Source organism: Oncorhynchus gorbuscha, linkage group LG18 (assembly GCF_021184085.1).
Source record: "Oncorhynchus gorbuscha isolate QuinsamMale2020 ecotype Even-year linkage group LG18, OgorEven_v1.0, whole genome shotgun sequence".
Lineage (NCBI taxonomy): Eukaryota > Metazoa > Chordata > Actinopteri > Salmoniformes > Salmonidae > Oncorhynchus > Oncorhynchus gorbuscha.
Window position 1 is genome coordinate 57,196,278 of NC_060190.1, and position 15,723 is coordinate 57,212,000.

Genomic DNA, 15,723 nt, shown 5'->3' on the forward strand with positions numbered 1-15,723 from the left:
CACAGCAGAATGCTATGTCAGGAGAGTACAGGGCACAAGACCGCAATAAATGCCCTACAACTTTGTAATGTCACAGGACAAGGAAGTGTGTGTGTGTGTATGTATGTGTGTGTGTGTGTGTGTGTGTGTGTGTGTGTGTGTGTGTGTGTGTGTGTGTGTGTGTGTGTGTGTGTGTGTGTGTGTGTGTGTGTGTGTGTGTGTGTGTGTGTGTGTGTGTGTGTGTGTGTGTGTGTGTGTGTGTGTGTGTGTGTGTGTGTGAGCGAGAGAATGAAGAACAAACACTAGTGTAAATATAACCCATATTTGTATTCCCTTTTGTACTTGAACTATTTGCACATCGTTATAACTCCTGAGTGGCGCAGCGGTCTAAGGCACTGCATCTCACAACTGGCTGTGATTGGGAGTCCCATAGGGCGGAGCACAATTGGCCCAGCGCTGTCCTGGTTAGGGTTTAGCCTGGGTAGGATGTATTTGTAAATAATAATTTGTTCTTAACTGACTTTCCTAGTTAAATAAAGGTTAAATACATGTTTTTTAATAACACTATAAATAGCCATAAAATGATATTTGAAATGTGTCTATTCCTTTGAAACTTGTGGGTGTAATGATTCCTGTTCATTCTTGATTGTTTATTTCACTATTGTTTATTACCTATTTCACTTGCTTTGGCAATGTAAACATTTGTTTCCCATGCATATAAAGCCCTTTGAATTGAATTGGGAGAGAGAGAAAAAGTGTCACGATTGTCGTATGGAATGGACCAAGGTGCAGCATGGTGAGCGTACATTTCTCTTTATTTGCAAATGTCGCGAACAAAACATTAATACAACAAACGACCATGAAGCTCCGTAAGGCTATACATGCACAAACGAAGACAACTACCCACAACTACCAAAAGGAAAAAAGGCTGCCTATGTATGATTCCCAATCAGAGACAACGATAGACAGCTGTCCCTGATTGAGAACCATACCTGGCCAAAACATTGAATCAAACAACATAGAATGCCCACCCCAAATCACACCCTGACCTAACCAAATAGAGATTTAAGGCTCTCTAAAAAACGGCTCTCTAAGGTCAGGGCGTGACAAAAAGAGAGAGAAAGAGAGAGTGTGAGAGCGAGAGCTAGAGAGAGAGAGATAGACAGTGAGAGAGAGAGAGAAAAAAGGAGGATTAGGCCACAGACAACACAATTAAACTATATTCACAAAATCGTTTTATTCTTCATTCTTTAGCTTACCCCTACCCTAATCTCATTAAACATGCCTTTCATGTCTCAAAGTAAGGTTATCAGAGACTCAATATTTTGAATGGTCAGCCTTCCCACTGGGTAAAAACTGGTTGAAGCAAAATTGTAATTTCAACCAAAAGATTATGTGATCACATTGATTTAATGTGGGAAACTGATTGAATTTGCAAAAGGTAATCAACGTAAGTGAATTTAGTATTTTTTTCACCCAACTTTGAAAGTAAATCCAATGACAGGTTGAAATGTTTTGTTGATTTCACATTGGATTCACATTAGTTGACAACTCAAGCAAACGTAAATCAAAACTAGACATTATGTGCCCAGTGGGTTGTCTCTGAATTTGGCAAATCTGCTCATAGAAAATGACAAATCCCTGCAATAGATTTAGCATGTAAACAGGCCCTTAGGATAGATGGATGTGGAGGAGCCAATGAGCAAGGCAGATGCTAAAGGAATGATACGGATGGTGGTAACAATGAAACAGAGACACTAAGGTCTGGCATGTATTCCAAGTACAGAGGAAAGTTGGGGAGGGGAGGACGGCAGGAAGAGGCAGAAGAGAGGAGGACATCTTTATGAGGCTGGGTGGGACACAGACAGTTGATTAAGACATTAAATGTGATAGGAAAGCATCCATCAGGAAGGTGTGATTACTGCCAGGAAACAGAGACAGTGGAGCATGTATTGACATAGTGTGGGCAGTGAGGGAAAGAGAAGTTTTGATATCCAGTCAGTGGAGGCTGCTGACGGGAGGACAGCTCATCATAATGGCTGGAATGGAGTATAACTGAGTGAATGGAATGGTATCAAACACATGAAAACCATGCGTTTGATAGCATTCCATTCACTCTATTACAGACATTATTATGAGTCATTGTCCCCTCAGCAGCCTCCACTGGATCCAGTATGAGGGAGAAGGGGTTACATGTATTGAATTTAAAGAGCATACAGAGTAAAACATCATTAGATACAGTCATATATTTTGTTATATTTTTTAAGAGAAACGGGTCTGACATATAGGATTTACAGTAGTTTCTCCGTGTCTCTGGGCCACACACCAGTACAGTAGGTGGCGGTAATGCACCATAACGTTAGATGCCAGCCGCCGATAAACCCCCCGAAGAAGATATTTCTCGTGATCCGCAGGTTACTCATGGGACGTCACGCGGAAATACATTCAACAAAGATGGCAGCGTCCTTGATAAGCAAATGTTGACTGCAGTGAAGTGTCAAAAATGCCCCAAAGTTGTAAATCATTCTCAGAACGGCAACGTGAACGCTGACAATAGAAGACTTTGAACAGCTAACATGGAAAAAAGAGAATTCACTGCTTCGCTAGTGGTAATGTCTTTAATTTCCTCCATCGTGTAATACCACGCTGCTCGTCTTCTTATTGTGCTTGCAATAATAATTAAGCTAACTTGCAAGCAAGCAAATTGTCTGTATTTCGACTAATATAACAGCCAAAATGATTTTGCATTATTGCCTAAACAAGTGCTTACGATAATGTTGCGTGCTAACTGTCCCTAGTCTTCAGCACCGCTGACAGCAAAGGTTTGGCTCACAATGAACTGTCACCCTCATTTGGAATGTCACTAATGGATAAGGAAGCACTGGCAACACCATTAGCTAGATTAAAATTCTCACCTACAACACCACTTGACCTTTTCAAGTGTGTTATTTTATGCAGTGTTGTGTGTCATTCTGCAAGTGTGCTTACTGTGCTTGCTATAATATGGTACAGATTTCAGTGGTTATCATGGGTGAGTTTGATAAGGAAAACAGAAAGGTAAACGCAGCATAGTTTGGTAAGGATCTTATGATCTGTCTCACCCATTCCCATAGTCAACATTGCTACACTTTTAGAGCCTTATTTCCTTTGCACCAATGCAAAGTTTAAGGTCTCCCGAGTGTCGCCGCGGCCGAGGCACTGCATCTTAGTGCTCGAGGCGTCCCAACAGACCATGGTTCATATCAGGCTGTATCACCACCGGCCGTGATTGGGAGTCCCATAGGGCGGCGCACATAGGGCGTCGTTAGGGTTTGGCCGGGGTAGGTCGTCATTGTAAATAAGAATATGTTCTTAACTGACTTGCCTAGTTAAATAAAGGTTACAACGTGTGCACCTATTTCAGAAGGAAACATGACTAACACATACAGCAGCCACTTCACTCCATTAGCTATTATGGTATTACAAAGCAAATACTAGGCTATGTAACAACATATTGACACAATGTTGTATCCTAAGTAATTACCGTGCTAATACACAGTTATAAGAGCAACTTAGTATAAAGGGTCTTATGTTCTTATCCCTAAATGTGTGCATTGTATGACCATCTGGGATAGAATCTGGGTCGTCTGCAGACCGCAGGACTATGCTAGCCCGCTGAGCTAAAGTCTTGGTATTTGCTCGGGAAACTAATGCAAATGTCCAGGTCAGGCAATGTAACTCATCACGGGACTATGGTCCACCAAATCACTTCCTTAACAGGTGTAAATGTTGCACTGGACCAAAGGGGTTGGGCAGTACCCAAAGATAATGTCATTGCTCAACCATAATTATTTGAGTTAGTACCAGCATCATGGAAAACATTCAGAATGGCCTGTTCCTAATTATTTCCAAATGGGTTAAAAGTAGGAAAAGACAGTAACGTATCCAACTGTTCAAGGACATGTTCGTTATGGTGATGGCTCAGTGTGGGAGAAAAAACAATGGCTCTTTGTTGAATTCCTTATCACTATGCTGTCAGAATATCTCTTAAGTCTCTCAGAGGTAGGTAAGTGTGTGTATTTGGATTTTTGTATGAGTGTGAATCGAGTTTCCCGGATGAGTGTTTGTCTCTGTGTGTCATCTCTCTGCTAGACTATGCAGTGTTTCTGAGATGCCTGAAGATGACTGTGTTTGTTCGCTACATGCTAGGCGGGGGGCTGTGCTGGGATGTGCGTGGACCTCACCCTCTTCCCCCTGGACACCATTAAGACCAGACTGCAGAGCCAGCAGGGCTTCACCAAGGCTGGGGGTTTCCGTGGCATCTATGCAGGGGTACCATCTGCTGCCATCGGCTCTTTTCCCAATGGTGAGAAAATTATTATTAGTCTCTGTCACCACTAAGACCCCACAGAAAGACTACCTGTTGACACACCGTAATAAAGCCTACACATGGAGAGCATCTGATTGGTTTGTTTATTAATGTTTACTCAAATAACCTCTTCAATAATTAAGTAAATACATGAAACAAATGTTTTATTATTGTTAGCCTTTTCCTTGTACGACCAGCCTATGTTTGCCCACAACTGTTGATTGATTAAATAATTTGAATCATAAAATGAGAGCAGCTCACAAACTTATTAATGAGATGGGAAAGGCTACACGGACACCTCTGGTGCCCAAATTGACGACGTACAGTACCAGTCAAATGTTTGGACACACATACTCATTCAATGGTTTTTCTTTATTTTTTACTATTTTCTACATTGTAGAATAATAGTGAAGATATGAAAACTATGAAATAACACGTATGGAATCATGTAGTAACAAATCAACATTTAGCCACCCTTGATGACAGCTTTGCGCACTCTTGGCATTCTCTCAACCAACTTCATGAGGAATACTTTTCCAACAGTCTTGAAGGAGTTCCCACATATGCTGAGCATTTGTTGGCTGCTTTTCCTTCACTCTGTAGTCCTACTTATCCTGAATCCATCTCAATTGGTTTGAGGTCGGGTTATTGTGGAGGCCAGGTCATCTGATGTAACACTCCATCACTCTCCTTCTTGGTCAAATAGTGTTTGGTCATTATCCCGTTGAAAAACAAATGATAGTCCCACTAAGTGCAAACCAGATTGGATGGTGTATCGCTGCAGAATGCTGTGGTAGCCATGTTGGTTTCTAAATAAATCACTGACAGTGTCAACTGCAAAGCACCATCACACCTCCATGCTTCACTGTGGGAGCCACACATGCAGAGATCATCCGTTCACCTACTCTGCGTCTCACAAGACACGGCGGTTGGAACCAAACATTTCCAATTTGGACTCTAGACCAAAGGACAGATTTCCACCGGTCTAATGTCCATTGCTTGTGTTTCGCCCAAGCAAGTCTCTTCTTCTCATTGGTGTCCTTTAGATAATGGTTTCTTTGCAACAATTCGACCATGAAGGCCTGATTCACACAGTCTCCTCTGAACAGTTGATGTTGAGATGTTGTCTGTACTTCAACTCTGTGAAGCATTTATTTGGGCTGCAATTTCTGAGGCTGGTAACTCTAATGAACGTATATCCTCTGCAGCAGAGGTAACTCTGGGTCTTCGATTCCTGTGGTGGTCCTCATGAGAGCCAGTTTCATTATAGCGCTTGATGGGTTTTGCGACTGCACTTGAAACTTCAAAAGTTTTTGAAATGTTCTGTATTGACTGACCTTCATATCTTAAAGTAATGATGGACTGTCATTTACCTTTGCTTATTTGAGCTGTTATTGCCATAATATGAACTTGTTCTTTTACCAAATAGGGCTATCTTCTGTGTACCACCCCTACCTTGTCACAACACAACTAATTGGCTCAAACGCATTAAGAAGGAAATAATTTCCAAGTCACACCTGTATATATATATATATATATTTGTTTAACACTGTTTTGGTTACTATATGATTCCATGTGTGATATTTCATAGTTTTGATGTCTTCACTATTATTCTATAATCTAGAAAATAGTAAAAATAAAAATAAACCTTGAATGAGTAGGTGTGTCCAAACTTCTGAATGATACTGTATGTCATCAATTTGGGCACCAGACGTGTCTGTATAGCCTCTCTCTCTCTCTCTCTCTCTCTCTCTCTCTCTCTCCTCTCTCTCTCTCTCTCTCTCCCCACTCTTTCTCTTTCTCTCTCGCATTCCCCTCTCTCTCTCTCTCTCTCTCTCTCTCTCTCTCTCTCTCTCTCTCTCTCTGTCTCCCCACTCTTTCTCTCTTTCTCTCTCGCATTCCCCTCTCTCTCTCTGTCTCCCCACTCTTTCTCTCTTTCTCTCTCGCATTCCCCTCTCTCTCTCTCTCTCTCTGTTCCCCCACTCTTTCTCTCTCGTATTCCCCTGTCTCTCTGTCTCCCCACTCTTTCTCTCTTTCTCTCTCGCATTCCCCTCTCTCTCTCTCTGTCTCCCCTCTTTCTCTCTCGCTATCCCCTGTCTCTCTCTCTCTGTCTCCCCACTCTTTCTCTCTCGCATTCCCCCCTCTCTCTCTCTCTCTCTCTCTGTCTCCCCACTCTTTCTCTCTCGCATTCCCCTGTCTCTCTCTCTCTGTCTCTGTCTCCCCACTCTTTCTCTCTCGCATTCCCCTGTCTCTCTCTCTCTGTCTCTGTCTCCCCACTCTTTCTCTCTCGCATTCCCCTGTCTCTCTCTCTCTCTCTCTCTCTATCTCTCTCTCTCTCTCTCTCTCTCTCTCTCTCTCTCTCTGTCTCTGTCTCCCCACTCTTTCTCTTTCTCTCTCGCTATCCCCTGTCTCTCTCTCTCTGTCTCCCCACTCTTTCTCTCTCGCATTCCCCCTCTCTCTCTCTCTCTCTCTCTCTCTGTCTCCACTCTTTCTCTTTCTCTCTCTTCTCTCTCTCTCTCTCTCTCTCTCTCTCTCTCTCTCTCTCTCTCTCTCTCTCTCTCTCTCTCTCTCTCTCCCCCACTGTTTCTTTCTCCCTCTCTCCCCCACTGTTTCTTTCTCCCTCCTTCCCCCACTCTCTGTCTCTCCCCTACTCTTTCTCTCTCTACCCACCCCCTCTCTCACTCTACCCACCCTCTCTCGCTCTCTCACCCCTACTCACCCTTCTTCTCCACTCCCTCCAAACCTCTCTATCTACCCTCTTTCCAACCCCTCACATTTTCTCACTCTACCCAGTGTTATTAATTGCTGTATGCAGGTTGACTAATGATCCCTAAACTGTGACGGTTCTGCTTGGTTTCAGCTGCTGCGTTCTTCGTCACTTATGAAAGCACCAAGTCCGCGCTTGGAGCCCACGGAGCCCTCTCAGCCCCACACATGGCACCTGTCACTCACATGCTTGGTGCCTCCCTGGGAGAAGTAGTATGTCTCCCATCTTCTTTATTTCTCTTGCATGCATCACAGTTCAAATGCAGCATGCTTGTTTACTTAATTGCCTGAAATTTTCACAGACAAATATGCGCTGGGTTAGAATGTGTTTTTGGCTGTCGGCCTCGGGCCCAGCTGGGTCCTTGGGGTCCTTGGGCGTCTTAGCATTTCGCCACCAGCTGGGTAAATAAGAGCTCATTATTGGCTATTGACTTAGCTGTTTTCCACACGAGGCCCCAGACTCCCTCGATTTTGTCTGGGGATTTGGTCTTTAAAGCGGTGAGGAGCGGCACAATTTCCTTTGTTGATCCAGTCCTAATCGCTCACTGCCAAGGAATCCGTCCCTTTGGGGCTGGCTGTTCACGTTGGCATGAGAGGAGGGGTTTCTCCTGTCTTCTCCTGCCACCATCTCCACCACCTCCACTAGTACTGGTTCTTAGTATTCATGGCTTTTGGATAGATGTCATTTAAAGTTTTACATGTTAATGAAATGCCTCTTCCAATTGTATTGTGAACATTGTAAGCATTGTCTGTTGTCTTTTTGTTCAGTCAGCGGTGAGGTGAGTGCTGCTTTTAACCCTTAACCCGCTACTGGGGATTTGAGCACTTGAAAAGGGGAAGCCATGTAGCAGAGCAGGGGTGGTGTCCCGCTGCATTCTGAGGACGCGTTACGTGATTCAAAGAGCGTCATCTCCCGGCTTACTCATAAAGGCCTAACCCAGGGCAGCCCAGAAAGACACCGACAAGCAAAACACATCTCCCGGCTTACTCATAAAGGCCTAACCCAGGGCAGCCCAGAGAGACACCGACAAGCAAAACACATCTTCCAGATTTCCAGATTACGCAACTGTTTCCAAATGTCATTCTGTCTTCTACCCATGATGCATAGTTGGAGTTGATTACACATGGTAATGACATGTTTTTTATATGAATTACAGTATATATACTTAACATTAGTGGATTCGGCTATTTCAGCCACACCCGTTGCTGACAGGTGTATAAAATAGAGCACAGCCCTGCAATCTAATCTAATTTATGGGCTCCCTAGTGGCGTAGCGGTTTAAGGCACTGCATCTCAGTGCAAGAGGCGTCATTATAGTCCCTGGTTCGAATCCAGGCTGTATCACATCCGGCTGTGATTGGATGTCATAAGGTGAATGCACCAATTTGTAAGTCGCTCTGGATAAGAGCGTCTGCTAAACGACTTAAATGTAATGTAAATGTAATTGGGAGTCGCACAATTGGCCCAGTGTTGTCCGGGGTAGGCATCAATGTAAATAAGAATTTGTTCTTAACTGACTTGCCGTAGACAAACATTGGCAGTAGAATGGCTAAAGAGATCAGTGACTTTCAACGTAGCACCGTCATAGGATGCCACCTTCACAATAAGTCAGTTCGACAAATGTTTGCCCTGCTAGAACTGCCCCGGCAACTGTAAGTGTTGTTATCGTGAAGTGAAAATGTCTAGGAGCAACAATGGCTCAGCCGTGAAGTGGTAGGCCACACAAGCTCACAGAACGAGACCGCCAAGTGCTGCAAAAAATAGTCTGTCCTCAGTTGCAACACTCACTACCGGGTTCCAAATTGCCTCTGGAAGCAATGTCAACACAATAACTGTTCGTCGTGAGCTTCATGAAATGGGTTTCCGTGGCCGAGCAGCAGCCTAAGATCACCATGCGCAATGCCAAGCGTTGGCTGGAGTGGTGTTAAGCTTGCCGCCATTGGACTCTGGAGCAGTGCAAACGCGTTCTCTGGAGTGATGAATCACACTTCACCATCTGGCAGTCCAACGGACAAATCTGAGTTTGACCAGGAGAACACTACCTGCTTGAGTGCATAGTACCAACTGTAAAGTTTGGTGGAGGAGGAATAATGGTCTTGGGGCTGTTTTTCATGGTTTGGGCTAGGCCCCTTAGTTCCATGAGGGTAAATCTTAACTCTACAGTATACAATAACTGTGCTTCCAAGTTTGTGGCAACAGTTTGAGGAAGGCCCTTTCCTGTTTCAGCATTACAATGTCCCCACCACAAAGTGAGGTCCATACAGAAATGGTCACCCTGTGCCCTATGACAGAGGGTATATATGAATCTTTGTATATATAATTTATTTTAGATCTATGGCTGTCTCAAATTAATATTTTCTTCTTTAACTTCTCTTCTTGTGCCCAACATGATGAGAAGTTGAGCTTCTGGAGAGGTTTGCCAGAGGCTCTGTTAGACACACACTCACACTCACTCACTCACTCACTCACTCACTCACTATGGCACTCACTCACTCACTCACTCACTCACTCACTCACTCACTCACTCACTCACTCACTCACTCACTCACTCACTCACTCACTCACTCTGACGGGTCATCAGGCCCCATCTTTGCTCATCTCCCGCACTTCTCTTAACAGATCAGGCCCACCTTGTCACCAACAAATGAAAACATCAGAATCCCATTATGTCCCCCCCTTCTCCACATTACATTAACCTTCCTTTACTTCTGTCTGTTGCCAGGCAGGTACAGAGCACAGATGCCAGTTAGATTCTTCCATTCTCTCTCTCTCTTTCACTGTCTCTGCTTCGCTCTTTTGCTCTCTCTCTCTTTCTATCCCTCCCTCTCTTGATGATTCTCTGTCAGCAGCTGGCTGCAGGTATGGTCTCACAAACGCCAGAATGAGGTGTGATTTGGTCCTAGTCAAAACTCAGGGGACTCCATTTAGTTGTGTTATGCCACCTGTGTGCAGGTTGGAACATTCTGGACTAGAGGCACACAATCAGGATTCAAGTTTTGTCAGGGACAATCACGATTTACCACAGAAGATGTTTCTTTAGTTCACGTGTTTCATCATCCTAGGGGAATCGTGGTGACCTTGTTCTCCAAGGTTTGTTGCAGACGACAACTCTCTTCTTCTTTTTGCAACCTTTCTAACAGAAAGAGAAGAGGAAACAAATAAATAAACAACCAAAGACAGAGAGAAGGAGGAGGAGGAAGGAAAGAGAGAATAGAAGCCAAGCCTCAGCTCCATTGTTTTAGCGACTGTCCCTCCCATAAAGAATGGTGGAACTGATGGTGTCTGTCAGGGGCTAGCAGGTTGTTATCCAACTATTATATCACATTTATCTTCATTCCCATTTGCCCGACACAGTCCCTGAAAGCTCATTTGTCAAGCGGAGGGAGCAGCTTTCTTGCATTTATAAACCTTGTCTCCTGGAGGATGTACTGGGAAACAGAGTGTGTGACATGACAAGGGGGGCGGGACGGGGTGGCAACTGGCAGCTACTTAACTTGGCACAGCCTGGAATAATCCATGCATGGGCTCCCTGAAGAGAAGAGATGGCAGTATGTGATTTATTGGGTGTGCATCATCCTCATCTCTCCCTCCTCACCTCGCCTCAAATTGAGTTGTGCTCCAAATTGGATGTTTGATGAAAATGCATGGTGTCAGTGGGAGATTGGCTCAGCCATGTCTAATATGACTATCCAGCCTGTGTCTGTTGGTCGTCATGTGTAGAAATTGCCCAGTGCCGTCTGTCATTGAGGTGTTTCTGCAGGACTGCTCCCAGGAGCCTCCTCATAGGTTAAAAAAAAAAACAGATTAGCAGGATTTCAGAGGAAGAGACGTAGCGGATGTTTATGCAGTTATTACTACCCGGAGGAGATGTCTGAATGGATGTTCTGATACAATGCTGACTTCCTGTGGGAAATACTGCTGGGCGGCTGAGGTGATCAGGGATGCCCCGGAACGTTCTTTTGGTTGTCTTCCTGATTCTGAAATAACTTCAGTGGAGCCAGATAGTGTGTGTGGATAGCCATTGATTGTCTTCTGAAAGTTAGACTGAAATGTGTGGTTGGCTAAAGTGAGATTGTGGAAAGATATAAGCTGCCCTCTGAACTGCTGAACTACTTCTTTCACTGGTCAAATTGGTCACTGTGTTGGTCTGTGTTTACTGTCAGCTCTCCAGTGCTGCAAAAATGTTTAGTTATTCCATCTGTTTGAGTTATTTCATCCCACATCACATTGAGCCTGTCTCTCTCTGCTCACGCCTGAGGCTGCTCCATATGTGTGGATTCCACCCTGTTGCTTTAATGACAGTTCTTTCTATGTTAGTGAGACAGAGGGTTCTTTTAAAAGTGGCATTGCCAAAAACTTTGAATGACAAATGAATCAGTTGTCTTACCTGCTGTCTGGAGCCTTGCCTATTGTCTCTAAATCCTCTGTTCTTCTACCTGTGGCTCTCTTTGTCTGTCGCCCAGACTGGCCACAGGAGCAGGATTGTAGGGGATTAACTAGCCATGAGCCGGTAGGAGGGAATGAGGGTGGGAGGGATGAAGGGAGGAAATGAGTCAAGTCCTGGATTGATTTGCCTGCATGCTGATTGGTGCGGTGAGCCTTCGTTAATTTCCCCTGTTCCTTCCACAGCGTTTCCCTAGTGATTGAGTGTGGGCTCGTCAGTTGTTGTTTGGTGGCGTCGTGGAATTTGAAAGCCGTCGTCATTAGGATTTACAGCAGCAGCCAGGCAGGGAGGCAAGCCGGAGGAAACACAGGCTCAGATCACACGCTACCTCTAATTAACGCCACACACTCCAAATTGCTTGTAAATAAAGATGAATTGCTTGGGGAATGTAAAAGACGCTGGCAGTGGATTTATCATACATTTAGCCTACCAGGCCAGCCTGTGGGATATGGGGGGACATATCTGTCACGGCCACACCCCTCCCTCTAAACGTGAGATAACAACCCAGTCCCAGACAACCCAGTGGGGTACACCTAAATCTGCCTCCACCCTGCCCATCACTCATGGGTCTGATCTCAGATGGTGCTTTCACACACATGCTCATAAAACCCTCCTGAAATGATCTGTTCAGGGGATGTACACTCACTCCCCATAGCAGTCCTCAATTACTCCCAAATAAACAATGTCCCTAATTGATTTGGTATAATCTGTGTCTCATTCCGCAGCCTGCCGTGAGCCGATGTGAAAGGGCCCTCCACCACTACCAGCCCACAATACAATTGTCAGCAATTAAATATATAAATATAATAAAAATATATGCCATTTAGCAGACGCTTTTATCCAATTACTTATCGTAGTCACTTTTCTTTCCACTTAGCAGCATCATTCTGATCCTTTGGCGAATTAGGCGAATTAGGTGGGGAAACATGATATACAATGTATGATAAATGTTAACTTAGCCAAAGGAAGAGTAAATTAGATCTTAGAAATGGATCCTGTCAGGTTGTATAGCAGACAGACAGCAGCTAGTGCTCTGTCTCACCTCTGGGGGGTACTCTTGCACCATGCTTTGGAGGGAGAAAACGGTCCTTGGAATACTGTAGAGAAAGGCTATGCTCACAATTAGACACCTTTGCTCTGTGGGTTCTGGAGCAAGGGTTTGTTTCTTGTTTGACAGAACATTTCAAAGTCAGAAGCCATGTCATTCTAACCTCGGAGGAAGTGGAAACAGTCAGTACTCCAGGACCTGTTGGAGTGATATGAGACCCACATTCAACACATGCTGGTCTCCTGTACTTGGGTGACCTTGAAAATCATCTGAGACAAATTGTCAGCTACTGCTCACTTTCTATTCATTCCACTTGAACTGTAAAATTGCTGGCTGTTCCCAAACTGAATTCTCCATCTATCAATCACCAGTGGTCACCCTCCCTCTACTCTCCATCCCCCATGTGCAGTCAATACATATATTACATGTAATGACCTGCTCTGGCAGAGGGGTACAGTGGGGGTGAAAGAGGGGAATATATGGGGATGTCCTAGCAGCTGGGCTGAATCCTGGCTAGACCCTGCCCTAGACCAGAGGGGGCTGACTGGGCTGAGAGCTGAGGATGGTCAAACCAGCATACCAGTAATCACCATGGTGCCACTATCACCTCAGTGTCATACTCTCCTTTGCGGAGTGAGATTGCCACTGCAACAGTAATGATAGCCATCTCGTGGCAGAGGGAGTCTGGTGCGGTGCGGGGAGCTCCTCAACTCCCTCGGTCTGGGAGATTGCTTCCCGTTACTGGTGCTCCTCACCTCCCTCGGTCTGGGAGATTGCTTCCCGTTACTGGTGCTCCTCACCTCCCTCGGTCTGGGAGATTGCTTCCCGTTACTGGTGCTCCTCACCTCCCTCGGTCTGGGAGATTGCTTCCCGTTACTGGAGCTCCTCACCTCCCTCGGTCTGGGAGATTGCTTCCCGTTACTGGAGCTCCTCACCTCCCTCGGTCTGGGAGATTGCTTCCCGTTACTGGAGCTCCTCACCTCCCTCGGTCTGGGAGATTGCTTCCCGTTACTGGAGCTCCTCATCTCCCTCGGTCTGGGAGATTGCTTCCCGTTACTGGTGCTCCTCACCTCCCTCGGTCTGGGAGATTGCTTCCCGTTACTGGTGCTCCTCACCTCCCTCGGTCTGGGAGATTGCTTCCCGTTACTGGAGCTCCTCACCTCCCTCGGTCTGGGAGATTGCTCCCCGTTACTGGTACTCCCCGGTATTTCCGCTCCGCTGCAGCATGAATGGATATCAAGCGGAGCAGTCTGGCTTCAAGGGAGCAGGAGGCAGCAGTCATAAATATTCATTATCTTTACGAATTGTTTGCACTCCATATTTCTGTTGACATGGGGGCTGTGTAGGAATTTGTATGGGTGAAGTAGGACGGATGGTGGGGCGGAGGGCTATGTGTGTTATGCAGAGTAGGACACAGATGGGCAATGAGGCGGTGACGGTGAGCTTTTTACCTGCTGCTCAGGTGTCAATGTGATTAAGGGTTGGATTTTCAGTCACACAGGCCATTGCTGGGGCATAAATTGGCTTACAGAAGCACTGGGCCTACACTAACACAAAGACCAGGTAGTCTACTCGCAGTATAATTGCTAGGTCAGGTAGTCTACTCTCAGTATAATTGCTAGGTCAGGTAGTCTACTCTCAGTATAATTGCTAGGTCAGGTAGTCTACTCTCAGTATAATTGCTAGGTCAGGTAGTCTACTCGCAGTATAATTGCTAGGTCAGGTAGTCTACTCTCAGTATAATTGCTAGGTCAGGTAGTCTACTCTCAGTATAATTGCTAGGTCAGGTAGTCTACTCGCAGTATAATTGCTAGGTCAGGTAGTCTACTCTCAGTATAATTGCTAGGTCAGGTAGTCTACTCGCAGTATAATTGCTAGGTCAGGTAGTCTACTCGCAGTATAATTGCTAGGTCAGGTAGTCTACTCTCAGTATAATTGCTAGGTCAGGTAGTCTACTCGCAGTATAATTGCTAGGTCAGGTAGTCTACTCGCAGTATAATTGCTAGGTCAGGTAGTCTACTCGCAGTATAATTGCTAGGTCAGGTAGTCTACTCGCTAGGTCAGGTAGTCTACTCGCAGTATAATTGCTAGGTCAGGTAGTCTACTCGCAGTATAATTGCTAGGTCAGGTAGTCTACTCGCAGTATAATTGCTAGGTCAGGTAGTCTACTCTCAGTATAATTGCTAGGTCAGGTAGTCTACTCGCAGTATAATTGCTAGGTCAGGTAGTCTACTCGCAGTATAATTGCTAGGTCAGGTAGTCTACTCGCAGTATAATTGCTAGGTCAGGTAGTCTACTCGCAGTATAATTGCTAGGTCAGGTAGTCTACTCGCAGTATAATTGCTAGGTCAGGTAGTCTACTCGCAGTATAATTGCTAGGTCAGGTAGTCTACTCGCAGTATAATTGCTAGGTCAGGTAGTCTACTCGCAGTATAATTGCTAGGTCAGGTAGTCTACTCGCAGTATAATTGCTAGGTCAGGTAGTCTACTCGCAGTATAATTGCTAGGTCAGGTAGTCTACTCGCAGTATAATTGCTAGGTCAGGTAGTCTACTCGCAGTATAATTGGTAGTCTAGGTATAATTGCAGGTAGTCTACTCTCAGTATAATTGCTAGGTCAGGTAGTCTACTCGCAGTATAATTGCTATTTCAGGTAGTCTACTCGCAGTATAATTGCTAGGTCAGGTAGTCTACTCGCAGTATAATTGCTAGGTCAGGTAGTCTACTCGCAGTATAATTGCTAGGTCAGGTAGTCTACTCTCAGTATAATTGCTAGGTCAGGTAGTCTACTCGCAGTATAATTGCTAGGTCAGGTAGTCTACTCGCAGTATAATTGCTAGGTCAGGTAGTCTACTCTACGCAGTATAATTGCTAGGTCAGGTAGTCTACTCGCAGTATAATTGCTAGGTCAGGTAGTCTACTCGCAGTATAATTGCTAGGTCAGGTAGTCTACTCTCAGTATAATTGCTAGGTCAGGTAGTCTACTCGCAGTATAATTGCTAGGTCAGGTAGTCTACTCGCAGTATAATTGCTAGGTCAGGTAGTCTACTCGCAGTATAATTGCTAGGTCAGGTAGTCTACTCGCAGTATAATTGCTAGGTCAGGTAGTCTACTCGCAGTATAATTGCTAGGTCAGGT

General features: G+C 45.1%; 1 protein-coding gene across 1 annotated transcript in view; it reads left to right on the top strand.

Annotated features, from left to right (window-relative positions):
* Positions 1–2,417: 2,417 nt before the first annotated feature.
* The window catches only part of slc25a26 (solute carrier family 25 member 26), a 77,906-nt gene continuing 64,600 nt past the window's right edge, over positions 2,418–15,723 (top strand). Inside the window, exons 1-3 of the mRNA XM_046312757.1 lie at positions 2,418–2,588; positions 4,168–4,324; positions 7,188–7,306. Coding sequence (XP_046168713.1) covers positions 2,556–2,588; positions 4,168–4,324; positions 7,188–7,306 — 309 coding nt within the window. The 5' untranslated portion in view covers positions 2,418–2,555. The remainder of the gene's footprint in view (positions 2,589–4,167; positions 4,325–7,187; positions 7,307–15,723) is intronic.